The sequence below is a fragment of the Oncorhynchus nerka genome, linkage group LG23, assembly GCF_034236695.1.
Source record: "Oncorhynchus nerka isolate Pitt River linkage group LG23, Oner_Uvic_2.0, whole genome shotgun sequence".
NCBI lineage: Eukaryota > Metazoa > Chordata > Actinopteri > Salmoniformes > Salmonidae > Oncorhynchus > Oncorhynchus nerka.
In genome coordinates, this window is record NC_088418.1 from 28,931,622 (window position 1) to 28,959,355 (window position 27,734).

A 27,734-nucleotide genomic window follows, 5' to 3' on the forward strand; every position below is an offset into this window, starting at 1 on the left:
ATCTGCATTTTTCCAGGTACAAATACTAGAAAAGAAGGTGGACGTAAGCAATGTCCAGTCTCGCTGTGGCTCCAAAGATAATATCAAACATACACCCGGAGGAGGCAATGTGAGTAGGCCTTACTAAAGGGTCGAACCCACGGCTCCCTGCAGAAACCGCTTTTGCCAAAGCCCTTCCCTTTTCCAGTGGGATAATTTGCATCTGCACTAAGGAACTAGTCGAACACCTTTGCACGGAAATCCCTGCCTCGATTGTGTTAATCTGTCCCAATCTGTGTGACTACAACTCTCCCACTACTACAACTGTGAGATATTAATATGTTGCGTTAACAAGTGGTCATAAAGCCTCTATCAACTGTCATGAGCGTGTCATATGCTGTACATAATTATAACAATAGATGTTGGTGAAATGGTCCAACACTTTTATGTTGCATGCAGTGGTACGCAACAGGGTTAGGTGTCTATTCCATTTCAATTCAGCCAATTCTGGAGGCAAACGCAAATGTCAATATTCATCATAAAAATTTGAATTTCAATTCACTCCCTGAATGTACCCCAACCCTAGCTAGCTGACCTAAATTGCTGTTTGTGTCAGGACCCTGTTATATCATATGGCATCAGCTGCAACTACCAAGGAAATCTTATGCAATGCTCATGACAACCTAAAGTAGGCTTAATGATGTTTCTCCCCACCCCCCTCTAGAGAATATGTGTACCTGTGTTTTTCTGTGGTTGCCGATTTTAAATCATGTCTAAACTTTACCTTTAAACAAAATGCATGGAGTACCTGGACAGGTACTTAATAAGTGGGACCGAACTGATCAGCTGAGTGTTGTAGTATACTTTTTTCCTAAAATGTAAAATACTTGCAAATGTCAAGCACACAAGCATCAAATGGGACAGAAGCCACCCTTAATGCCCATTAACAAAAGTGTGTCTGTCCTATGCTTCTGCTTGGAGTTGCCAGCCTATTGTAGTGAACAGCAAATAAGTGACCTCATTCAAGCGAGACAAAGAGCTTTGTGTCGAGAGACACCAGCCGGGCCCTTCACTCCGGGAGCCTGGCTGCATGTGATGAGGTCATCAGATCCAGAGCTTGGATTGTGAAACTTGGCTTTTGAATCTAAAAGCAACTTTAACCCTTTTGGATATAAACTTGACCAAGTCAAATGGCAATGTACTGTATAATATATACATGTATGTAGCAATTCGAAATAACAGCAATGTCTAAATTTGAGATATCGCTACAAAGTTTGCATTCTAAATGAATGCCGGCATAGAATGTGAGAATACTTAATGAACTGAAAACACTATTTAAAGTATTCATTGAGTTTCAAATGATACAGTTAAATCAGCACGGGGATCTTGACTTTGAGTCAATCGGTATTGTCCAGTAATAGTGTGTATCTTGTTAACAGTGTTTTACTCTCCCCAACGACCATCTGACTTACACTAACAGGCCAATGCAGAGGGCAAGGTCCTATGTGGTTGCATGCATCACATGATCAACATCACCAATACACATTTCTCCTTCACTTGGAGGAAACATTTCATGAAATGATATGTATCGATTTTTTTCTGTTTTTTTTGTTTTCTATCCCTGCACAGGTTCAAATAGTCCACAAAAAGATTGACCTGAGCAATGTTAAATCAAAATGTGGTTCTACAGCCAACATCCACCACAAGCCAGGTAGGTCTTAAACGTAAAGGGACATTACACTACAAAATGAAAGTTTGCCATTTTTTTTCAAAACTTCAAAAGTAGTCTTTCCCTCCCCAGTGACGTGTCCAGAACATTTAGAATGGGATGGCCAAGGTGGGGGACAGACCCAGTTTAGGGGGTCCATAAAATGTTAAACCTTAATTGATGCAAGGTGGATTTTTTTCACACCCCAATACAGTGATGGTGGTTCAACACGTTAACGCTTAGGTTTGGTGTCTTCAACTTCCATTGGTAGTTTTAGTTAAACGTTTTGCTTGTTCAATGAAAAATCTCTTTTTGAACATCTCTTTTTTTTTATCCTGAAAGGTGAGTCATTTTAAAGCGGCGCTTGATTTCTGATTTCCCCAAGTGCAACGCTTTGGGATGGACACCCAATAAAAGAAGACAAAAGATCATCTAAGATGGCGGTATATACAGTACCAGTCAAAAGTTTGGATACACGTTCAAGAGATTCTTTATTTGGACTATTTTCCACATTGTATAATAATAGTGAAGGCATCAACACTATGAAATAGCACTTATGGAATCATGTAGTAACCAAAAAAAGTGTTAAACAAATACAATATATTTTAGATTCTTAAAAGTAGCCACCCTTTGCCTTAATGACAGCTTTGCACACTCTTGGCATTCTCTCATCCAGCTTCACCTGGAATGCTTTTCCAACAGTCTTGAAGGAGTTCCCACAAATGCTGAGCACTCGTTGGCTGCTTTTCCTTCACTCTGCGGTCCAACTCATCCCAAACCATCTCAATTGGGTTGAGTTCAGATGATTGGGGAGGCCAAGTCATCTGATGCAGCACTCCATCACTCTCCTTCTTGGTCAAATAGCCCTTACACAGCCTGGAGGTGTCTGGGGTCATTGTCCTGTTGAAAACAAATGATAGTCCCACTAAGCGCAAATGACATGGGATGTCGTATCGCTGCAGAATGCTGTGGTAGACCTGCTGGTTAAGTGTGCCTTGAAATTCTAAATAAATCACAGTGTCACCAGCAAAGCACCATCACACCTCCTCCTCCATGCTTCACGGTGGGAACCACACATGCAGAGATTATCCGTTCACCTACTGTTTCACAAAGACAGAGCTTAGAACCAAAAAATCTAAACTTTGGACTCAGACCAAAGGACAGATTTCCACAGGTCTAATGTCCATTGCTTGTGTTTCTTGGCCCAAGCAAGTCTTTCTTCTTATTGGTGTCCTTTAGTAGTGGTTTCTTTGCAGCAATTCGACCATGAAGGCCTGATTCACGCAGTCTCCGTTGAACAGTTGATGCTGAGATGTGTCTATTACTTGAACTCTGTGAAGCATTTATTTGGGCTGCAATCTGAGGTGCAGTTAACTTTAACTTATCCTCTGCAGCAGAGCTAACTCTGGGTCTTTCTTTCCGTGGCAGTCCTCATGAGACAGTTTCATCATAGCATTGTAGTTTTGCGACTACACTTGAAGAAACTTCCAAAGTTCTTGAAGTTCCAGATTGACTGGCCTTCATGTCTTAAAGTAATGATGGACTGTCGTTTCTCTTTGCTTATTTGAGCTGTTCTTGCCATAATATGGACTTGGTATTTTACCAAATATCTTCTGTATACCACCCCTACCTTGTCACAACACAACTGATGGGCTCAAACGCATTAAGAAGGACATTCCACAAATTAACGTTCAACAAGGCACATCTGTTAATTGAAATGCATTCCAGGTGACTACCTCATGAAGCTGGTTGAGAGAATGCCAAGAGTGTGCAAACTGTCATCAAGGCAAAGGGTGGCTCCTTTGAACAATCTCAAATATAAAAATATTTTAATTTGTTTAACAAATTTGTTTTTTGGTTACTACATGACTCCACGTGATTTCATTGTTTTGATGTCTTCATCATTATACAATGTAGAAAATAGTACAAATAAAGTAAAACCCTGGAATGGTGTGTGGTGTGTCAACTTTTGACTGGTACTGTACATTGTTGGATTACTTCATTGAGTAAAAATGTATTTAATAACGGAGCATTTTCTAAAATCCAAAGTTCCATATGCAACTACCAATGGGAGTTGAAAGTTGAAAGTTCTGGAAGTACCGCCATACAAAGGGTCGCTGAAAAGTTTCTGAGGGTGCTTTTCATATTGCATATTACGTTACAATTCTGTAGCTCTAGCTAGCTCACATTCAGTGGGCTGGGCACCGGCGAGCTGACTGGAGGACGCAGGAACAACAATTGGTTTACAGATAGGTCAATCATGGTAGCTGTAAATGTCTTTTTTTTTAAACAATTGTATAATTTTGTCATTTCTGTAATAAGGTGGTGGGAATGTTGAGATCAAATCTGAGAAATTGGATTTCAAGGTCCAATCAAAGATCGGCTCCATGGACAACATTGGGCACGTGGCCGGAGGTGGACAGAGGAGGGTAAGATGACAAAAACCATCATTCTGGAACATCCTTATACACTGGCCCTTAGGGGAAAAGCAGCTATGTCCCTGGATTACACATCTAATATCAGTGATATGTTCATCTTTTCCCTCTGTCCTGAAGAACTTCTCTACTGCTTGCTCTGAGCTGTTTTATGGCATAGCCCCCGATTTGGAATACCTTGCTTGGCAAATGATCTGTGAAAATCAATATTGATCAAGGCAACCGTAACATGGGCAAGGAATGGAAATGCATCCTTGTTACAAAGTACCGATGCAAAATATTTTCTTTATGAATCACGCATACTAACATAGCGCTGTGGGGTCCCATGGCTGAACTGACAGAGATTGCTGCTCCAGACATAGACCAACAGAGTTGTTGTTAGCTTGTTCTTGCACTAGGCTAAATACATGCGCAGTAGGTACTTTTAATACTTCAAAGTACCAATGATTGTATGTTGTTTGCCTGTCCGTGTTTGACCTTTAAGAGCATTAGGAATAGTGAGTGGTCTCATTGAAAATAGGCTACGGCTGCATTGGACCCCTGGGTGACTGTGGCTGCCTAACCGCCTGCTCTCCTTCTCTCATCCGCTCTCCTCCCATGAGTACTTCATCGCACCGCTACGTGTTAACACCCACAATCTTTAATCCTGGCTTCCTGGGCCCAATCCCAAATCCCTAGACCCAACACCCTATGCACTTCTGTAAATCTCAGAGGGTTTAATTGGTACAAGTAATATGGTGGCCTATTAGAGGGCAAGATGCAGCTATGACTATATTAGTTGCACCTGTCAAATCCTTTCAGATCTCCACTAGGGTGCAGGAGTCCATTTGGGATTGAGTGCTGCTTTTCTTGTCTAAGATAACTAGGTTCCCCCCTCTGCCACATTAGTAACATCACAGCTATAGAAAGCATCTTGCCCTGTTCCCATTCCATGATTTATTTTCATCCAACTATATATTTTGTCACTTACATCACCTGGCACTTGGTTTGTTTGTGAGCATTATTATAATTGATATTTTTTTCCCCCATCACATGTTTTTGTTGCTTTTTTTTGTCATCTCCCCCCCCCCCCCCCCCCCATTGCTGGGTGTCCTCTGTAGAAAGAGAAGGGGAAGGAAGCTGGAGACAGCCATAAAGACAGCCCATCAAACAAGGGCACATACGGCCCTTCCCCTGCTGTCACCCCCCCACAGTCACCCCAGCCCCTCCCCTCAGCACCCATCACACCCATCCTGATGAACCCGCTCATAAAGATTGAGGACTCCAGTAAGTACACCACATCCACCGGTGCCAAGCAGGGAGAGTGCGTGGAATGTTGTGTGTACACTGCAGTATATCTTAGATATTGAACATTTATAACGCATCCCTGTCAGGGTAAATGGACACCATTTTCAAAATGTAGACACCAAATTTCAGAAGCAGGCAGCTCACATCTAATGCTTCAATTAACCTATTTACCAGCATACGGTGACGTAATATTATCAGAATATGTCACGAAACCCCCGGTACTGATGCTCATTCTGTTCACCAGTTCCGGAGGTCAAAGTCACCGGCTTTCTAGGCTTCACCGAACGGGATTCATTATCAACCCCGGACTGTCTTGTTTGATTACACACACCTGGTTCCCATTTCCCCTGATTAGTATGTTATATATGTGCCCTGATATATATACAGTATTGTGTATTACGGGTATCGTCCCGTGTCGGTCAACAAGGTTTACCCTCCCTCTTTTGTTTGGGTACAGCCCAGTGTTTTTGTATATGTGTTTGTTTTGGGTGTATTAAAAAACCCTTTGTATTCCTGCGCCTGTCTCCAAAATCCTTTATACCAGCGTGACAGAATAGTCTGAAACATACATTTATTACATGCATATTTAGTGCAATAAAGGGCAATTTGGCCAGAAAATACATTATTTTGCCCTTGAAAGTTACAGTACGTGGATGAGATCAGCATCATCAAATAAAGGAGTCCAGATGTCCACCCAGAATGCATAGCGTTTCCACTGGTATTTACCTAGTATTAATAGGAAACTTTGTCGTAACAATGTGTAAGTTCTGTTACTTCAAAGATTTTAACGCAATTGGTAATTTATTAGAATACATACCTAATATTTTATCTACCATAAAGTGCAACCAATACCTCAGTGTGTAGAGTTATGTCGATTGCGGCTGGCGTCCAGTAAGGCAGTCACATTGTTTTTGTCGCTGCTCGTGTTTACTGTTTGTTGACTTGTGATCTGCAACAAAATACAGCAACTGTACATTTGCTAATACTGTCCTATCATTCTGTTTATTGTATTTATATTGTATATAGTACATGAAGATTATGTGTAAAGTCCTTTTTCTATATTCTGCCTGTTTTGTCTATTACTAGCAGTACCACTTCAGTAAGTCAAATTCCGGGTGTGTGAAAATGTACTTGTAAAAGTGATTCTGATACCTTATGATGTACCCTCTCTTCGATCGGCAGATTGAGAGCCACAAGCTGACGTTCCGTGAGACGGCCAAGGCACGCACTGACCACGGGGCCGAGATTATCTCCCTGGAAGACGACCCCCTGTCCCACCAGCTCAGTACCTTGTCCTCCTCTGGCTCCATCAACATGGCCGACTCACCGCAGCTCTCCACACTCGCCGACCAGGTATCTGCCTCTCTGGCCAGCCAAGGCTTGTGATTGGCTTGGTGGCACACGATGGCCGACCGGAAGTCTCCTGACCGACCACACTACTTTGACCGCCCACGTCAGAGGAGTCATGACGCCTGTCGCCTTCCTCCTCCTTTTCACGGGACTTTTTTAGCTATACCCATCACTGTTTCTCTTCCATCACCGACTGTTCTTCTTCATGATGCATTTATTGTTAGAAAAGAGGTCTTATAAAAAAAAAAAAAGAGAGATTCAAGTCGGTCAAGTTAGATGATTTAATTTCTATCTTGATCTATTTTTGTTGTCATTATTTGTACCGGTTGTATAAATGGCCCTTTTTAAGAGTTTAAAGAGAACAAACATCCAAACCAACCCAAAAATCCTACAAGTGTTTCTGGACATTTTATTTGAACTTTCACCCATATTTAATTCACTTTAACTCGATAAATAATTTTACTGTCACAATGACTGCGATTCGAAGCCCTTATTTTACAAATGTCCATTTTTGATGTGCAAATGCTCTGTGATGGCCGTCTCCTGAATGGCTTTTTGATACATGGAAAACAAGAGGTTTGAGAGAAGTGGGCCCCCTTTTACAATGTAGTGAACATAAGAAAACACATCATCCATTTACAGGGTAGTATGAGGCAAGGAAGTGAGGAAAGGTGGGCTCATGTAGCAAAAGCTCTCATTCAGACAGTAAAATGCTTTTAAACCTCCCCAACTTGCTGTCTGCTTTGGGTGCCTCTATACACTGCATACCAAGGTAGTATAGTTCAGAGGTAAACATTTTCCTTCATGGACAAAGGGATACAGAATGTTTAGCGTAGAAACCTTGGTTTGTGTTGGACACACACTTTTCTATTTGTATTCTGTGGATATGACATGTATTTGATATGGAAACATTTGTATCGGGCCTGCTACTGTCAGTGTTAATTTATTTTCAATATTATTCTGTTATGGCTCTATTGTAAATGCGCTTCAGCTTTTGTCTTATGCGGTGTGGCAGTTTACATTTAACATGTGTAGGCTACTAGTGACAACATATTTGTTCATGTTTAAAGATGACATGAATTAGAGGGGAATACTGAATTACTAAATTAACAGGCTTAGCGATGCCAGGCAAATTGTCTAACCAATTATGGGTTGTGTCGTTTAATGTAAGACACGTAATTTCAGTCAGGGACTGAACTTTTCACTAATTTGGCTTCAGATCACAGTAATGCAGAAGTTGGTAAACTCACCCATTTTTTAACATTTTTATGACCGACACTTTCTGAACTTTTAATTTCATGGACATGGCTTTGTAAAAATGTATAAGATAACTGCCTCATCAGTTGAGCAGCTAAGTACTAGAACCAAAAGTCAATGCAAAATACTGAAAAAACAGGCAGTCAAAGGAAAGTCAAAACACAGAGAAATTGCTGAAGTGACATGAAGAAATCGGTTACATTTATCATAATAAACTCTGCAACACATGTAGTCAAATTAACATAAAAACAAGCAGAAAAACATAGCTTGTCCCAAGATATTAAAGGTAGACTCAGCAATATGACATCATTCACAGTGGGGCAACTTCCTGCTTACACACAATTCTGCCCGACTACATTGCAGACGCCTGCCAAATCTCACAATGCTTGGATTGGTGTTAACTATCAGCTAAACACATCATATGATTTAGCAATCTGGTACCCGACTGCACAGTTGATGATGTGGCACGCAAACATTGGTTGATGCAATCCAACGCCTGAGCAGGCGAGCACAACCAATATAGTGCGTTCAAGAAAATCAGAAAAGAACAGACTGGGAAGAATCTTGACGTCAGTGATCTTCAGGTCAGACAAGTCGGAGCTCTAGGATGATGCCCGAGATTCTGAATTGTAATTCCGAGTTGGATGACCGTCCGTTCAAAGCAATTTTTCCCAGTGAGAGCTGTTTTTCCCCCCAGAGTTCTCAGTTGTCTTGAGTGCACTAAAGTCGGAGATTTCCTTGTTCAGAGTTGGCTGGAACGCACCAAAAGCAACAACTCCAGTCGCCAAGACTGCCCCTATTGGTTCTTTCAGGTTTGCACCCTCCCTTGAGGTATGTCCATATTGGGAGGAGACAATTTGCTGTTTTGGCAGATTAGAATTATGTTAATTGATTTTTGCCCCGCTGTATGTGATGATGCCATGTTGCTCACTCTACCTTTTTAAGTAAAAAAATGTACCCTAAAATGTTTAACCATCTGTCACATGGAGAAACGTACCTTTCGGATATATTTAGATTTAGGCCTACTAATTGCCTGCGCACGAGCATGCTCGTCACACTTTCCTCAATTTGTCTCACGGGTTATAAAGCTATGGTCCTTTCCCTGGAATGTATACGACGGAAATTTACGAAACTCTCTCACATGCTCAAATGGATAAGTGTTTTATCCTCATGTAAACCCACCGTGGTTCACCAATCACCACTATATTATTCTCGTCATTGATTGCCTTCATAACTCCGAGCCAACATACCATCTTAAAAGTCCTTGCATGCATTTCATGTAAGAGTAAGCGGTCTGCCTCTCCTTTTACACTGTGCTTTCATTGTACATCCTGGTATATCTGCTTTGTCTATATAAGGATACATGTAGGTATTAGTGCGAGGGAATAGAACCCAAAAGGCAACCCTTTCCTTTATGTGGAGATTAAGGCGCATTGATAACATTATACGATTTCCCAGTGTGTGTGTTTGACTTGTATTGCCAATATATATTTCATTGAGGACTCGGGAACTGGCCAGGGCATTTGAGAAAAGGTGTGCTTGCAACACTACAATCTGCATGCTAAACTGTTGGTTACTTTTCATCATAATGGACAACATTTGTTTGAATGTGTTAAATGGGTATGTGCACTGTGTTCTGTGTGGATTACGGAGACTAGTATGTTGGAGGGCAGGTGCTGATAAATTCCAGTACTAACATTATCAGTACTCAAGGGGAAAAGTTGGGGAAAGGTTATTTTTTTTTTTTGGTGGTCCTCTCCGCTGGCCTCTGTTCTGAGGTCAATGGAAAGAGTTTGCAGTAACACATTTCATCGTCATCCTTTTGTTATTTTTGCCGCTGTACAGTTGTGTGGAAAATGTGATTGTTGATATTGTTATTGTGCATTTTATCAATAACTGGTGTATGATGATTCTTGTCGCTGTGAATTTAAAAATAAACTGTTAAACCATGTTTTGTCCTTCGCTCTGAAATCTCCGGTTCACATTATTGACAGTGAAAACATGACACACGTTTGTGGTCAACTATCCCTTTAAATTCGCACGGTTGCTTCCAATACTGACGCATCAGTCAAACTTCCATTTTGTGGTTAAGTAGCCCTAAACCCTCTGCAGTCTAAACCCTGTCTAAGCTAACCTATGGAATTGTTTTATGAAGGTAATACCAAGGATATTTGAGCTGTTTGATTTTGAATGAAGTACCAAACTGTTCGGACGTGACAGCCGATTTAGGCTCATGGTCTGACAAGCACTTCTCTAGCTCTGCAACCTTTCACCACAGATGCAGAATTACGACATCGGCGGATGCGGTGGATTGAGACGCATCTAATGCAAAAATACATACCTCTAGTTTAAATTGACTGATTTTTGATCAGGATTTTTTTTTAACGCTAATTAGATTTCCGCAGGGCCGTGGAAATCAACTCTAGGTTAAGTCTCAATATGTTCTCCAATACTGAAACGTCAGTCAAACTGACACGACTGCCAGGCAACCCGTTGTGTAGGACACACTTGAAGGGTTTACTATTGATTGGTGTATACGAGGAAGTGTTCTAAAATAGGTATGTTAAGGAAATATTGCATGTGTACTGAGTCCTAAATTAGGCATTGCAGTCTGGGTGCTGCATGGGGACATGCTTCAGTAAACTCAGATATCGTGCATGGACAGATGTGTCATTAAAATGTAAGAAATCTTATAGGAATAAGAATTCTTACATTTTTTTCCTGTGAGATGGAAGGTGTTTTATTATGGAAAATGATGCATTTTGTCCACTATCAAAGTCTCAGGACAGTCAGGTTCAGATATGGTGGAATCCCTCCAAGTGGAAGGCAGACTAGAGGAAACGTTTGGCGCAGGCAAAGGGAAAACTGTTCTTGCATGGGAGATTGTTCCACCTACCCGCTTTGGTACCGGCACATCCACCCCCAGTTTGTGACAAGTGTTCCATTCCTCTCTCATTATTAGGCTTTTTTCGGATTAGAGTTGACCAAGTCCACCTTGGACCTGTCCGATCAAATCCATGTACCTTCCTTGTGGAGGCCGCTCAGCCCATTTCAGTCGGTCCTTTTTGCAGAGTTGCTGATGAACTCGTACTCTTCGGAACTGTGCACTGAGGCCAGGTTCGTTCCGTTTTTTCAGGTATTGCAACTCTGCGTCTGCCCAGGTCAATTGTGTGGAGAAGGGCTTAAAGTAGCGTCTGTTGAATAATTCCCAATCACTTTGGCAGGGGTTCTGGGGTTAATATGCATCCTGGTCAGGTAAGGGTAAATAAAGGTGAAATAATAAATGGCATCTAGTCAGGCTAAGGGTACAGACTAAATGAATAAGCATTGACATGATGTTTCTCTCTGTCACAAGGTTGGTAAGAGGAGGAAGTATGGTCTTTAGGGTCTGCACTGCAGCTCTGGGTCTGTGAGAAGAGCTGGGAGGCAGGTAGTAGGTCCTACCCTTTTATCACCCTTAATGAGGGTGGCGGTGGTAGGCATGACATCATTGGCAGATGGTTTGTGGACGTGGCACATTCACTAAGCTAAGACAAATTCTGCATCAGTCTTCTTCCCAGGTACATGGTGTACAAAGAAAGTCCAATTGAGTTTTACAAAGACACATCTGCCTCCTTTATTGCCACAAATCATGTTCAGAAAATCTTAATGACTACAATACTGAACAGCGGAGTTTGAAGCACAGCAGAAATTGCTTTATTATATCTGCTCAGAAAACCTTTTTTTTCATCTTCCAAAGAAAAGCATTTCTCATTTAAGGTCAACGTGCATTCATGAGCGTTAATGGCTATGGTACTTTAGAGGCAAATCCCTTGCAGCTTCTCGATCAGGGATGTACAGTTGAAGTCAGAAGTTTACATACACCATAGCCAAATACATGTAAACTCAGTTTTTCACAATTCCTGACATTTAATCCTAGTAAAAATTCCCTGTTTAGGTCAGTTAAGATCACCACTTTATTTTAAGAATGTGAAATGTCAGAATAATTGTAGAGAGAATTATATATTTCAGCTTTTATTTATTTCATCACATTCACAGCGGGTCAGAAGTTTACATACGGTCAACCGTTTTGCGTAGCCTTCCACAAGCTTCCCAAAATCATTGGGGTGAATTTTGGCCCATTCCTCCTGACAGAGCTGGTGTAACTGAGTCAGGTTTGTAGGCCTCCTTGCTCGCACAAGCTTTTTCAGTTCTGCACACAAATTTTCTATAGGATGGAGGTCAGGGCTTTGCGATGGCCACTCCAATACCTTGACTTTGTTGTCCTTAAGCCATTTTTCCACATTTTGGAAGTATGCTTAGGGTCATTGTCCATTTGGAAGATCCATTTTTGACCAAGCTTTAACTTCCTGATATCCACATAATTTTCCTTCCTCATGACGCCATCTATTTTGTGAAATGCACTAGTCCTTCTTGCAGCAAAGCACCCCCACAACATGATGCTGTCACCCCTGTCCTTCACGGTTGGGATGGTGTTCTTCGGCTTGCAAGCCTCCCCATTATCCCTCCAAACATAACGATGGTCATTATGGCCAAACAATTCTATTTTTGTTTCATCAGACCAGAGGACATTTCTCCAAAAAGTACAATCTTTGTCCCCGTGTGCAGTTGCAAACCATAGCCTAGATTTTTTAAATGGTGGTTTTGGAGCAATGCTTCTTCCTTACTGAGCGGCCTTTGAGGTTATGTCGATGTAGGATTCGTTTTTACTGTGGATATAGATTATTTTGTGCCTTTTTCCTCCAGCATCTTCACAAGGTCCTTTGCTGCTGTTCTGGGATAGAAATACACTTTTCGCACCAAAGCATGTTCATCTCTAGGAGACAGAACACGTCTCCTGAGCGGTATGACAGATGCGTAGTCCCATGGTGTTGATACTTGCATGCAATATTTTTTCTGATGTCTTGGGAAAATCTAAAGAAATTAGCCATGCCAAGCAAAGAGGCACTGAGTTTCAAGGTAGGCTTTGAAATACATCCACAAATAGACCTCCAATTGACTCAAATGATGTCAATTAGTCTATTAGAAACTTCTAAAACCATGACATAATTTTCTGTAATTTTCCAAGCTGTTTAAAGGCACAGTCAACTTAGTGTATATAAACTTCTGACCCACTGGAATTGTGATATAGTGAATTATAAGTGAAATAATCTGTCTAAACAATTGTTGGAAAATTACTTGTGTCATGCACAAAGTAATGTCCTAACCGACTTGCCAAAACTATAGTTTAACAAGAAATTTGTGGAGTGGTTGAAAAACGAGTTTTAATGACTAACCTAAGTGTATGTAAACTTCCGACTTCAACTGTACGTCATCATTTGATCAGAGTTGACGTCAAGTATTACACACAGTTGTAGTAAACCCGTGCAATGTTTTCCTATGTGTGAGAAAGTGAAAGAACACTTGACAATTATCCCAAGTTAAACAAATGTTTTAATGGTACTATTTACAAAAACAATTCTGCTTTTGATTAGGTTAACTGCTGCAACAATTGGACCAGTACATTTACATCTTGCTTAAACTACAAAATAAAGTACAGGGATTGAAGGACTGTGGCGTAAAAACAGGTGTAAAATTATACAACCATAGATTTTGCATAGCAATTAGTTACGAGGGGAAATGGTGGTGTGGTTATGACATTGTGGGGTGGCAACACAAAAAAAGCATTCTGCAACAGAGTAGTCTCTTTAGATCGGATCGATGGAAGGGGGGGACAAATATTTTCTCAGCATTAGAAATATTCCCTTAACTGTAAAACCTGAGGTCTGGGTTGCTTCTAGCAAAGAGCTGCTACATATGAAACTAGAGAACACACTTTTTCTTGTCAAGTTGAACCAGAAACAACTTAATTATCAACATTAACAAACATTGTCCAATAATTCACCAGCATGTAGCCTAATACCAATGTCCGGAAAACAAAATGAAAAAGCTATTAGCTGTGTGATTTTACCATTTGAAATACATTTTACTATGTTGACATAATACTACACCAATGATAATTTGAGAAAAGGGGAAAGTAAACTAAATCGATATTAGGGTCATCCCTGATCATCATCCACTTCCTTTCCCTGGGTGGCAAGTTCCTGTTCAATTATGTGCTCTGGTGATTTGATTAGCATTAGCATGGTTTAGCATGCAGTAGTGCTCCCTGTAGGTTGGACAAGTGCTTAGGATACCCAGGTTCCTCTCTACCGCAGTCACTCCCGCAAACAAGACAGCGAGAGCTCAGTGGGATCAGAGGCGCCGGGTGCTCTGCAAAGAGATTTTCTAAAGGAATGAGTACTGTCCAAAACACAAAAAGAAATAGACTTAATTGAACAGACGATACAAAAAAAGACAAAAAAAGTGTCAGGAAAGGAATGACAAACAAAAAAAGACATGCAACCCAACAAAACTACTTGGCAATGAAAGAAGATGTGCTCCACAATTTCTAATACCCCCCCACCCCTAGAGGGAAAAAAAGGACACAAAACATCCCAAATGTACCTGTTAATTTGGGAGTATGAGGATTTTTTTTCTTGTTTTGTTATTTGTCACACCACTAGAAAATGTACATGGGAAATACAAGCAAACTAATCAATAGAAAAACACCCTTTGGCCATACTTTGAGGAGTCAGCTACATAGTGCGCTACAAGTGTACACGCCACATATGGAACACCACTAAGCCCCATGTACATCGTTTTAGCCTACAACAGAAATAATTTTTGTAACATCAAGAGTGTAGGGAAAGGCTTCCATCTTCCGTATAATATTCACTAAAAACTGTGAAATAGTATTAGACTGGTGTTTGAATATCAAACAGGAACCCTTTTAAATAGCCTTTTTTCTCAGTTTGAGGTTCTGCTTGTTAATGCCAGAGAGGGGTAGGGGTTGAGGAAGACCTCGGCCTGTCAGTCATTCATTGGTGGGCATGGCCCTTCTGTTTGGGGGCGTCGTCATCACAAGGCAAGGGGCTGTCTGTGTCATAGCCTGTCGACGGGCAACACGAGACGCTGCGCATTCGCGACCGCCTCATCTCATCCTCCCCCTCTACCTCGGGTTCCGGAGCGGGGTCCTCCGGCAGGGGGAAGTTTCGATGCTCCCACGGGGCCACCGTCTGTCCGGGGAAATCATTGGGTTAATTTAAGTACAACTGAATACCATCAAATCAACAATTTGTTAATCAAGTTAAACTAATGATGCAAATTGACAAAGAAATGGTTACTTCTCATTCTTCATGTTCCAACATTTACCAAATGAGAGCTCAGAATGTACAGAAACGTCCTATTCTTCTAGGGACAATATAACCGCTATAACTTTGTGACTGCTTTCCCATGTCCGAATATGTAATCATCACAAACTACTGGGCACAGCGACTCGAAGACCAGTCGCTGTTATTCTTCATGTGTGCATGTGTCTGTTACATTCATCCTCACCCTCTCCTCGAAGGTGAAGTCAGGTGTGGAGCAGCGCGTGTCCTCACTGGACAGCAGGCGGTGGGAGTCGCGTGAGCACGGCGTGTAGGGGTTGGAGGTGGCGTCTGGACTTATGGGCGACGCCACGTGGCTGTAGTCGTGCAGCAGGGGGCAGTGTCCAGGGTCAGGGGACGCCGGCTGGGGAGTGGGCGGGTTGGTGCTGCACAGCAGCGGTGTGGTCCTGCCATCCATGGACTTGTACGACCTGAGGGACGGTTGTGGTGTGAGTGGACCGTAGAACACATGAAATGTGCCACAAATGGAGACCAAACCCTGTTACTACCTACCACTTCTTTAGAGAGCCCTGTCCTTATCATTTATCAAGTGATCATCACTTTTAGTGGAAAACAACCTTGTAAGGACATTGTTTAAGCCTTTGGATGTATAAGTATATGGATGTGTACAAAACATTAGGAACACTTTCCTAATATTGAGTTGCACCCCATTTTGGGGAACAGCCGCAATTTGTCGGGGCATGGACAATACAAGGTGTGAAAATAATTCCACAGGGATGCTGGCCCATGTTGACGCCAATGCTTCCCGCAGTTGTGTCAAGTTGGCTGGATGTCCTTTGGGTGGTGGACCATTCTTGATACACACGGGAAACTGTTGAGCTTGAAAAACCCAGCAGCGTTGCATTTCTACACACTCAAACCGGGTCGCAATTGTATCAAGGCTTTAAAATCCTTTATCCTGTCCCCGCCCCTTCATCTACACTGACAGAAGTGGATTTAACAGGCGACGTCAACAAGGGATCATAGCTTTCATCTGGACTTACCTGAATGAGCAGGTGTTCCTAATGTTTGTACACTCAGGGCATATTGACAATGTGCAAAGACCCCACTAAAATATTTCCTACCAAATTATGTGTTGACATTAATCAAATAGGTCACAGATGTAGTAAGTAGAGCACATTTATCTAAACTGAGACATATGGCAGTGATGAGGTACTATGCTGTGTATGAGTGTACTATAGGCGACCCCTACTAACCTGCTGCCCCTCCTCTTGGCGGGGGCCAGGGCCATCCAGGTCCAGCGGGAACGCTCCTGATCCTGGCATGGCTGGTGGAGCTGGGAGAAGGCCGCGTCGGAGAGGTCCTCCATCTACACACACAGAAATGGGTTATTAAGATAGGACTCCTTGATCCATATAATCAATCAAATGTATTTATAAAGCCCTTCTGACATCAGCTGATGTCACAAAGTGCTGTACAGAAACCCAGCCTTAAACCCCAAACAGCAAGCAATGCAGGTGTAGAAGCACGGTGGCTAGGAAAAACTCCCTAGAAAGGCCAGAACTTAGGAAGAAAACTAGAGAGGAACAAGGCTATGAGTGGTGGCCAGTCTTCTTCTGGTTGTGCCGGGTGGAGATTATAACAGAACATGGCCAAGATGTTCATAGATGACCAGCAGGGTCAAATAATAATAATCACAGAGGTTGTCAAGGGTGCAAGAGGTCAGCACCTATTCAAAGTATCTCTACAGAGTTAAAAGAACGGAGCAAGGTCAAACCTTGGTCATTCAAAATACATGGCAGTTCCCAAAGCAGGGCTTAGGAATGAAGCAACATCTTACCTCTGTGTCGTTCTCCTCTTCTGCCATGGGCTGGGAGAAAATGTCAACTTCCCGCCAGTTGGGGGTGACAATCTCTTTGTATTGTAGTTTCTCTACGCGCGTGGTGGCCGCCACCGACATGGGGATCACAATGTTGTTGATGTCAAAGGAGCTCTCGCCTCGCCTCCTCCGGATGGGCTGCTGAGGGGGTGCAGAGTTTAAAAATAAAATAAAACCTTTATTCATACAGCTATTTATCCAGTTAATTATGAACAGGTATGGGGCGTATTTAATGAGGGGAAACGTTCAGAACAGCGCAGATAGAAATGGAACAGAGCTGATATGAAGCCCAATTATACATGACCAAAAATCCCATTATACAAAATGCATATTTTATCTGAACGTTTTGTAACATTGCACCTTTCTGAACAGAACCCGTGCTGTCACATTCATGATTCACCTAGACCACACACACAGTCAATAAAAGCTGTGATGAGCTTACGGGGGTGTTGGAGAAGCTGAGACTGTTGGGGCCAATGGGGGTGGAGCTCTCCGAGGAGGTGGACAGCTGGCGGGTCAGCGAGGGGCTGTGGAGAGACGAGTGCAGGCTGGCCAAGGACGAGCAGGGGCTGCCCGAGTCCAGGAAGAGCTTTGGGGTGGCTGGAAGAGAAAGGGGAAATAGAGATAAACAACCAGTCATGACTCACATCATTTGCATTATAAATGGATAGCAGATTGTGTGTTCCGAGCAGACGTGGATCAAATACATAACCTATGTCAAATGACGTACATGAGGAGCTCGATTTAGCTTGGGATTTGCACTTTTGGGATTAGTCAATTGATTCCATTGCACCGGTTAGGTTGATCAAACACAGCTCAACTATTGGTAAGTATTTGTCCCATGCCTGGTTCATTTGAGTGGTGCGGTTAACTCACAGCTGTGGGTCCTGTCCAGCAAGTGCTCACGGGGCCTCTTGCGACTGTAGCTCCGGTCATAGGGCCCTGTGGAGGGTGAGGGGAGGCCATGCAGAAGCCGCTCGGCCTTACAGAGGGCCTGGCCCTCCAGCCTGGCGGCGCTCAGCACCCCACCGTTGCCATCCAAGTGGTGGTGTTGTCGCCGCTGCAGCTTATCAGACCGGCTCTTATAGTGAGACAGTCCTGTGGGGGAAAGGGGAGACACTGGTCAGGGGATTTTTCATTCTACACAGCTAGGATGGTATGTGTGTGTGTCAAGTGACTTCCTGGTAAAAAAAAAAAAAAAAAAAAAAATACGGAATGTGACAACGTGCTACACTCGCCATTGGCTGACAAGTTCATTTCCAAAGGCTGTGTTTATCTCCTTTGGGTGCGAGTTGGTGTGTATCTTTGTGTCCACAAGGGGTCATGTGTACTCCCTGACTGTGGAAAACACCCTGCTTTCCAAAGGTTGTGTATATAAGTAGGTGTGTATGACTACACTAGGTGTGTATTGGATTGCATCATATGCGTGTGTGTGGTCCTGCCCACATATACTCACTGTGTGCCATGAGCGAGTTGGCCAGCTTGATGTGCTTGTCTTTGGAGGAGAGCTTGTGTTTGAGCGAGAGCTTCTTGAGGGGCTTGGTCCTCTCGGGGGCCTTGCCCTGCCAGTGGCTCTTCATCACCTGCTGCAGCCGTAGGCTCATACACACATCTAAGAAGAGAAACACGCACTACGTGTTATCCACAAGAAGATATGGTTGGTGCAGATGAGAGAAGGAAAGGGAACAAGTTAGGTGGGGGAATGGAGGGAAGAGGGGTTTAAATAAAAACCCTCTCCATGGTGATAAAGTGTACAGTAGGGAAGTGAAAAGGTGCTTCTGGAACGGCAGTCAACTAGTTTAAACTACTATAGTTTAGAGGTGGTTACGTCACAAACGGCAATTTGTTTACATTACTGGGGTCCCCTTGTTAGGAGGCATTAAGCAACATTACGAGAGCATTTTTGAGAGAAAGTTACAGTAGTTAACAAATAAGTAAGTTAATTGCTTAGCCCCACAGAAATTCACATTTATTTACAGTTTTTAGCTGAAGCTCCCTCACCTTTTCTCCTTTTTCTGTGGGTGGCAGGTAAACTAGACTAGCTCAGAAGAACATTGTCAGGGTTGAAGCAAATGAGCCTAAATGCCATGTTAAAAAGTCACGAGTTGAAATAACCCGTCATTATTTCAAATGTAGCTTATAAGAGTTGGCATGTTGGCTGTTTAGAAGCTGTTAGCTAGCATGCTAGCTATCACAGCTAACTTCGTTAGCCAACAAGAAAGCAAGTCAAAGCATATCCTCCACACAACAACTATCTCGCCATTCCATTTTATTTCAAATCCTGTGGTTTGTAGCAAAAAGCTGGATGTCAAGATGAAATCTAGTAAGTCGTATTGACTGATATAGGTAGCAGCAGGTAGCTAGCTTGCTTTGCTGATAACAATCGAGGCTAGCTAACAACAAAAATGACTCACGTTTATTATATAATTAGTCTTTTGACCAGTATACGCCCACACCACTGTTTCGTAACAGGCAAAGCAGGGGCGCAGAGATATATGGAGTGTAACATACATGGAGTGTATGGTATCTGTCCGTACTGGGTTGGCTCCTGGCTCATAGAAAAATAATAAAAACAGATTCTGGTTCTATCCTCCTGGCTCCTTACCGTCAGGGAGGGAGAGGATTGGGTGGACGCCCGGGTCCAGGTGGGACAAGCGCTCCAGGGAGGGAAGCTCGTACTGGGGGTCTTCTCTGGGTGCGCTGGGGCGACCCCCGCATGTCACACATGAGGGGTTGACCCTGCAGCTACACAGGATAGCGCTGGCTCTCGGGACCTGGGAAGGGACAAACCAAAAGTCACTTGTTTATTAATTTAATCCCATGGGTCACAATAGTTGTACTTAAAACAAATGTGTAACATTATGCCATATTATGATGCCTAGTATCATTTAGAGCAGTGTTTTTCAACTCCAGCCCCCGAGTACTGCCAACAGCACAATTTGTTGTTGCCCCAGACAAACTCACCAGATTCAACTCATTGAGGGCTTGACTGTAACTAGCGGGAAAATACAGTTGAGGTGACTTAAGGATTTATGCACATTTTGACAGATGGAATTCCATGACTTTTCACCAAATTTCCATGACCAATGTATATTTAAAAAGTAAGCGATAAGTGATACACAGGGAGGCTGCTCTCTAGTCCCATGCACCATCTCCTGTCATTGTGCAAGGATCTAACACACTCCCTGCACAAAGTAGAATACCTGTTAAGCAACTGTATAAAACACATGGTCAACCCTAGGTCTGGAGATCTACTGGGTGTGCAGGCTTTTGATTCAGCCAGTTCATCAAGTTCCGGTTGAGCAGCTAATTTAAAACATTTGGTTTGTTAGAGGGGGACTAGAATAAAAGCCTGCACACCCATTGGCTCTTCTGGGGGATGGTTGATCCCACTTGATGTATAACATTGCCAGCTTGATCTGCTTGTCTTATGTGCTCTAGAGGAGATCTGCATGGAGGAATGGGCCAAAATACCAGCAACAGTGTGTGAAAACCTTGTGAGGACTTACAGAAAATGTTTGACCTCTGCCATTGCCAACAAAGGGTATATAAAGTATTGAGATAAGTATTTGATCAATAACAAAAGTTTATTTTCCACCATAATTTGCAAATAAATTCATTAAAAATCCTACAATGTGATTTTCTGCTATTTTTTTTCTTCATTTTGTCTGTCATAGTTGAAGTGTACCTATGATGAAAATTACAGGCCTCTCTCATCTTTTTAAGTGGGAGAACTTGCACAATTGGTGGCTGACAATACTTTTTTGCCCCACTGTATATAGCAGCATTCCTTATATGGGGGAGGGTAGGGGCTGGCAGCCCTAGCTCACTATTTGAGAGACAGAGATACTAACGAATACCTACCAACAAACTTTATTCTAGAGCTGGCTGAATATGTTTTGACGTGTAACTTCAGGTTGATGATGAATACTACCTCCAAACTAATGGAACATCGATGGGCTCCACATTCGCACCGAGCTTTGCTAACGTTTATGTGGGTCTTTTTGAAGAAGGTTGTGTTAATAATGAAAACAAATTCATTTGCGGAGGAATGGGAAAAGAGCTGTCAGACTTTATGGCATTACTCAATGACATTGACCCCCATCACAAATTCACTATTGAATTGAACTCAACGTGTTCATTACCTCGATGTATGGATTGAGAAATCAAATTAAACCCTGTTTACAACACTATATAGAAAAGACAGAAATACTATATTACAGGGGGAAAGCTTCCACCCTGAGCCATTAAAAAGAGGACTTCCAAAAGGCCAGTTTATCAGACTGCGCCTTACATGCCACTCCACAGAGGACTTATCTAGAAAAAGCAGTGGAGATGCACAAAAGGTTTCTAAGAAGCTATTCTCCACAATGTGTGAATGAAGCTCTTAATTTGGCATTAGGGAAAACACGAGATGAACTGCTACAAAAAAAAGACCCACTCGGGACTAAAGAACACTAATGTTCACAACTTCATATACTTTGAACTTTTGAAAAGTGGGAGATGCTGTCAAGAAACTGGCATGTTTTATCATTTGACCCAGATTTGCATGCTGAATGTAAGAATCCACCACTTATTGTATAAAGGAGGTCGCAATTTACACAATAAATTGGTCCATGCCAACTGCCAGCCACAAAATAAAAATCAGCCAGTCTCTTTTACGCCCTCTTCCAAATGGTAGCTATAAATGCAGAGGTGTGTGAATAGTGTGAATATTTCTGCCACCCACATACAGGAAAACGGTTCCAAATAAATTACATTATTACGTGCTCCACCACCCATGTTATCTATATTATTAAATGCCCATGTGGGCTGTGCTATGTAGAAATCCACATTTATTTACAGTTTTTAGCTGAAGCTCCCTCACCTTTTCTCCTTTTTCTGTGGGTGGCAGGTAAACTAGACTAGCTCAGAAGCACATTGTCAGGGTTGAAGCAAATGAGCCTAAATGTCATGTTAAAAAGTCACGAGTTGAAATAACCTGTCATTATTTCAAATGTAGCTTATAAGAGTTGGCATGTTGGCTGTTTAGAAGCTGTTAGCTAGCATGCTAGCTATCACAGCTAACTTCGTTAGCCAACAAGAAAGCAAGTCAAAGCATATCCTCCACACAACAACTATTTCGCCATTCCATTTTATTTCAAATCCTGTGGTTTGTAGCAAAAAGCTGGATGTCAAGATGAAATCTAGTAAGTCGTATTGACTGATATAGGTAGCAGCAGATAGCTAGCTTGCTTTGCTGATAACAATCGAGGCTAGCTATCAACAAAAATATCAGGAATAGTGACAATGCAGCGGACAAAAATGACTTGTCTTGTCTTTTGACCAGTATACGCCCACACCACTGTTTCGTAACAGGCAAAGCAGGGGCACCGAGATATATGGAGTGTATGGTATCAGTCAGTACTGGGTTGGCTCCTGGCTCAACTGTATTTTCCCGCTAGTCACAGTCAAGTCCTCAATGAGTTGAATCTGGTGAGTTTATCCAGCCAGGTCTTTTTACTCCTTCTTCCAAATGGTAGCTATAAATGCAGAGGTTGCTCACAGTGCAACAACACGACGAAGTGTGGATATTTCTGCCACCCACATACAGGAAAACGGTTCCAAATAAATTACATTATTACGTGCTCCACCACCCATGTTATCTATATTATTAAATGCCCATGTGGGCTGTGCTATGTAAGTAAAACCTCTCGTTCTCTCAAACATAGAATCAGTGAACATAAAAGTTCAATTAGGAGAAACAACAGGGATTATTCAGTGGCAGTACATGTTAATGACCTAAAACATGACATTTCTACCTTTAGATTTTGTGGCATAGAGGAAGTCAAGATATCAGACGGGGGCAATGATATAAATAATACTCTGAGCAAAATAAAAAGTTATGGGATTTTCACCCTCCTAAAGGTCTTCATGATGAAATGCCTATGTATGTTATGTTGTAAATGTGAACATGAATTATGTCCCTATTTCAGATTACACTGATGGTTTTTTTGCGCTGTACCCAATGATGTATTGTTATATTTGGTAGCACTTTGTTTTTCCTTAAGACTCCATTCGATGCATTGAACGGATGTGGGTGGGGCTAGGTCTACATAAGGGTGCTAATAAAAAAAAACTCAAAAGCTCTGACGAAGGCCCCTGAGGCCGACACGTAAATCTTATTAAAGATCATTGATACTATCAAGAGCAGTGGGCGGGTTCCTTATTTTTTTTCTTATCTTATCCAACTGTTACCATGCACCTGCAAAAGAGAGAGCTCAGATGTGCAAGTGCCTTTTGAATTTTGAAGCCACATAATCCAAAAGGCTACAAATAAATTCTCTTAAAATTACTGTTCGCGAATCACATCATGTTTTTGATTCGATTCACTGTGATTGAACCGAATACCAAAATAATACAATGGCGAAGTGAATCGTTCGTTAGTCAAAAATAATTATTTAATTATTATTAATTTTTTTAATCGCTTAAGTAAGTACATCAAACTTGTATGGCCTTATTCGCGAGAGTCGGTGGAAAATCTTTTGGGACATGACATAAAAACATTAATACGTGGTAATAATAGTTCAACAGTGAACTAGAGGGTACAAGATGTGTTTTGACTTGGGTACATAATTATTTTTCTCTATTATATTTTATAGGCTAGGCCTACCCGCTGCTGCAATGTCTGTAGTCTCTCTTTCCAAGAGTTACGACCCACTAGTCTCGCACACATGCAGGTGATGAGCGCAAATACAGACGCCCTGAAGTGTAATTCTGAGCCTGGCTGAAATGCAGATTTTTATTTGATTGATCAAATATAAAAAACTGCCTCAAATTACATTAACAGAAATGAAGTTACTTTCCATGACTTGTCCAAAACTTAAGATTCTATCATTTTCCAAAGCCTTTTCCAGGCCTGGAAAACACAATTTCAAGTGTTAATGTAATGTACATTGCCTCCCGAGTGGCGCAGTGGTCTAAGGACTGCATCGCAGTTGCTAGCTGTGCCACTAGAGATCCAGGTTCGAGTCCAGGCTCTGTCGCAGCCGACCGCGACCCATGGGGTGGGCGCACAATTGGCCCAGCGTCATCCGGGTTAGAGAGGGTTTGGCCGGCAGGGATGTCCTTGTACCATCGCGCTCTAGTGACTCCTGTGGCGGCCCGGGCGCATGCACGCTGACACGGTCACCAGGTGTACAGTGTTTCCTCCGTCATCTGTGTGGCTGGATTTCGGGTTAAGCGGGCATCGTGTCAAGAAGCAGTGCGGCTTGGCTGTGTTGTGTTGTGTTTCGGAGGACGCATGGCTCTCGACCTTCGCATCTCTAGAGACTGTACGGGATTTGCAGCGACGAGACAAGACTAACTACCAATCGGATACCACGAAATCGGGAAGAGAAAAAAAGCGGCTAAAAAAAAGTGCATGTACAATGAAAGTACTTTCTTGTGCTAAACCCAACAAACACACCACTGAATGTTCTTGAATTGTGCTCGGAGTCTTTCAAGTGCCTTCTTGCAAACTCTAAGCATGCTATCACGTGCCTTTTTCTCAGGAGTCTGGCCACTCTCCCATAAAGTACAGATTGGTAAAGTGCAGTAGAGATTGGTGGTGCTTCCACAACTTATTGACTCAGGTGTGAATACTTATGTAAATGAGATTAATTTTCAATACATTTGCAAACATTTCTAAAAACACGCTTTCACTTTGTCATTATGGGGTATTGTATGTAGAAGGGGGAGATTAAAAATATTTGAAAAATAAAACATTGAATTCAGGCTGTAACAAAATGTGGAATAAGTCAAGGCGTATGAATACTTTCTGAAGGCACTATAAGTACAGTGCATTCGGAAAGTATTCAGACCCCTTCACTTTCCCCACATTTTGTTACCTTACAGGCGTATTCTAAAGTGGATTAAATAAAACATGTCCCTCAATCTACACACAATACCCTATTTATAAAGCATTTAAATCAGAAATGTACATAAGTATTCAGACCCTTTGCTATGAGACTTGAAATTGAGGTGCATCCCGTTTCCATTGAGATGCTTCTACAACTTCAGAGTACACCTGTGGTAAATTCAATTGATTGGACATTACGGAAAGGCAAACACCTCTCCATTCGGAAAGTATTCGGAACCCAATATTTTATTAGGTCACAGCATTATTCTAAAATTGATTCAATTTACCCTCTCATTCTACACACAATACCCCTTAATGCATTTCAGAGCAAAAACCAAGTCATGAGGTCGAAGAAATTGTCCATATAGCATTGAGACAGGATTGTGTCGAGGCACAGATCTGGGGAAGGGTACCAAAACATTTCTGCAGCATTGAAGGTCCCCAAGAATACAGTGGCCTCCATTCTTAAATGGAAGATGTTTGGAACCACCAAAACTCTTCCTGAAGCTGGCCGAGAGGCCAAACTGAGCAATTGGGGGAGAAGGGCAGGGAGGTGACCAAGAATCCAATGGTCATTTACAAAGCTCCAGAATTCCTCTATGGAGATGGGAAAACCTTCCAGAAGGACAACCATCTCTACCGCACTCCACCAATTTGGCTTTTATTGAGGCCAGACGGAAGCCACTCAGTAAAAGGCACATGACAGCCCGTTTGGAATATGCCAAAAGGCACCTAAAGAACTCTCAAGACCTTGAGAAACAAGGTTATCTGGTCTGATGAAACCAAGATCGAACTATTTGGCCTGAATGCCAAGTGTCACGTCTGGAGAAAACCAGGCAGTGCTCATCACCTGGCCAATACCATCCCCACGGCGAAGCATGGTGGCGGCGGCATCATGCTGTGGGGATGTTTTTCAGCGGCAAGGACTGGGAGACTAGTCAGGAATGAGGGAAAGATGAACGGAGAAAAGTACAGAGAGATCATTGATGAAGTCCTGAACACTATGGAGCAGGTTCTCAGACGAGGGTTCACCTTCCAACAGGACAATGGCCCGAAGCAAGACAGCGCAGGAATGGCTTTGGGACAAGTCTCTGAATGTCCTTGCGTGGCCCAGTCAGAGCCCGGACTTGAACCCGATCGAACATCTCTGGAGAGACCTGAAAATAGCTGTGCAGCAACGCTCCCAATTCAACCTCAGAGGATTGACAGAGAAGAATGGGACTAACTCCCAAATACAAGTGTGCCATGCCTGTAGTGCCATACCCAAGAAGACTCGACACTGTAATCACTGCAAAATGTGCTTCAACAAAGTACCAAGTAAAGGGTCTGAATGCTTATGTAAATGTGATTTTTTATTTGCAGTACATCTGCACAAATTTCTATACAATTGTTTTTGCTTTGTCATTATGGGGTAGTGTGTGTAGATTTACGAGGGGAAAAAAACAATTTAATCCGTTTTAGAATACGGCAGTTACAAAATGTGTGTGGGGGGGGGATCAAGGTGTCTGAATACTTTCCGAATGCACTGTAGGTAGATCACGGCTTGTTCCCCTGGTCACATTTTTTTTAAACAATATGGACTACGGGGAGTGATACTATTGACATGACATTTGCATAGCTTCATGTCAGGGAAAAATATGGGAACAAATTGGTTTTGATATAACAATTAGTCCTTCAGAACTTATTATCCTATGTTTATAGCCCACTCAAACACACAATATAATCGATAACAATACAGTCCTATGAAATCCACGAGCAGAAGAGGATAAATAACAAAACACTCAACACTGGAAAAAGTTATTGTTTTAGTGCTGGGCAGGAGGAAAGCATACTATGGATCTACATGCATCTACAAGTGCACAAGCAGAAACATACCTTGCCATTGAGGTTAGGTACTGTGTTAGGCTGTACAAGTCTCCGTCGTCTGCAGTTGAGTAAGGGGCGCGTGCGGGCGGCCACACAGGTGCTCTCATTGGGGCTGGGTTGGTGTTTGGTGTTACTCTCTGACACCCTGGAGAGGAGAGACAATCAATCATTGTTATTACACACAAGAAAAGAGCAAGTTAGTGCCTTATTTTCATAGGTTCTTCCTCCAAATAGATGCACTTGAAGAATCTAAGTTAGGTATTAGGTAAGTATTCTGTGTGTGTGTGTACCTGTTGAGGACCCCATTGACCGGCCTGCCATTCTGGCCTCTCCAGGGTCCAGACTCTGTGATGGTGACCTGACAGTCCTGGGGAGTAGGCTCAGTCTTAACACCTGCCCCGCCCACCACCAATGCACTGGGCGCCACACCTCCCAACTCCACTGAGCCCTGAGGGGTGGAGTGAAATACCGTACATCAGCCACAGACATGAAATAATACTGTATAGGCTACCAACTACAGTGAGAGACAAACCCACATCCTACACAAGGTGCGTGTGAGATGGTGTAATTTACCTGCTATATTTGTATCATGTGACTTGCAATGGGATATATTTTGTGTGATAAGAGCTACACTTGATTGTCCCAGACAATTAAGACCGCATCTTAAAAAAAAGACGGCCTAACGTATACAGGACGTTTATATAGGTCATGTGTGTACTAGTACTACCACAATAGTGAATAGTGGCACTACTGTGGTATTGCTCATCTCTTTACAGGCCACTTTCACATGTACGTGCTGCAGGTCTGGACAGCAATGGTCATTCAAATTAGAGGTCGACCGATTATGATTTTTCAATGCTGATACCGATTATTGGAGGACCAAAAAGACCACTACCGATTAATC

General features: G+C 42.4%; 2 protein-coding genes across 20 annotated transcripts in view; one reads left to right on the plus strand and one right to left on the minus strand.

Moving 5' to 3' along the window:
* The window catches only part of mapta (microtubule-associated protein tau a), a 41,347-nt gene extending 31,380 nt beyond the window's left edge, over nt 1-9,967 (plus strand). For 11 of the 13 annotated variants that reach the window (XM_029629612.2, XM_029629623.2, XM_029629625.2 and 8 more), the window contains 4 exons: nt 17-109; nt 1,609-1,690; nt 4,010-4,116; nt 6,592-9,967. In XM_029629612.2, the coding sequence (XP_029485472.1) occupies nt 17-109; nt 1,609-1,690; nt 4,010-4,116; nt 6,592-6,795 (486 nt within the window). In that variant the 3' untranslated portion in view covers nt 6,796-9,967. Of the gene's footprint in view, nt 1-16; nt 110-1,608; nt 1,691-4,009; nt 4,117-5,222; nt 5,389-6,591 lie in introns of all 13 variants that reach the window. The other 2 variants (XM_029629617.2, XM_029629619.2) reach the window with 2 other exon arrangements.
* A 3,459-nt stretch (nt 9,968-13,426) lies between these two features.
* Nucleotides 13,427-27,734, minus strand: part of kansl1a (KAT8 regulatory NSL complex subunit 1a) — a 59,690-nt gene continuing 45,382 nt past the window's right edge. For 6 of the 7 annotated variants that reach the window (XM_029629631.2, XM_029629632.2, XM_029629633.2 and 3 more), the window contains 10 exons: nt 27,121-27,278; nt 26,840-26,975; nt 19,691-19,859; nt 18,542-18,697; nt 17,962-18,183; nt 17,528-17,685; nt 17,047-17,226; nt 16,463-16,575; nt 15,433-15,676; nt 13,427-15,113 (listed from right to left, as the gene is read on the minus strand). In XM_029629631.2, the coding sequence (XP_029485491.2) occupies nt 14,916-15,113; nt 15,433-15,676; nt 16,463-16,575; nt 17,047-17,226; nt 17,528-17,685; nt 17,962-18,183; nt 18,542-18,697; nt 19,691-19,859; nt 26,840-26,975; nt 27,121-27,278 (1,734 nt within the window). In that variant the 3' untranslated portion in view covers nt 13,427-14,915. The remainder of the gene's footprint in view (nt 15,114-15,432; nt 15,677-16,462; nt 16,576-17,046; nt 17,227-17,527; nt 17,686-17,961; nt 18,184-18,541; nt 18,698-19,690; nt 19,860-26,839; nt 26,976-27,120; nt 27,279-27,734) is intronic. The other variant, XM_029629637.2, reaches the window with a different exon arrangement.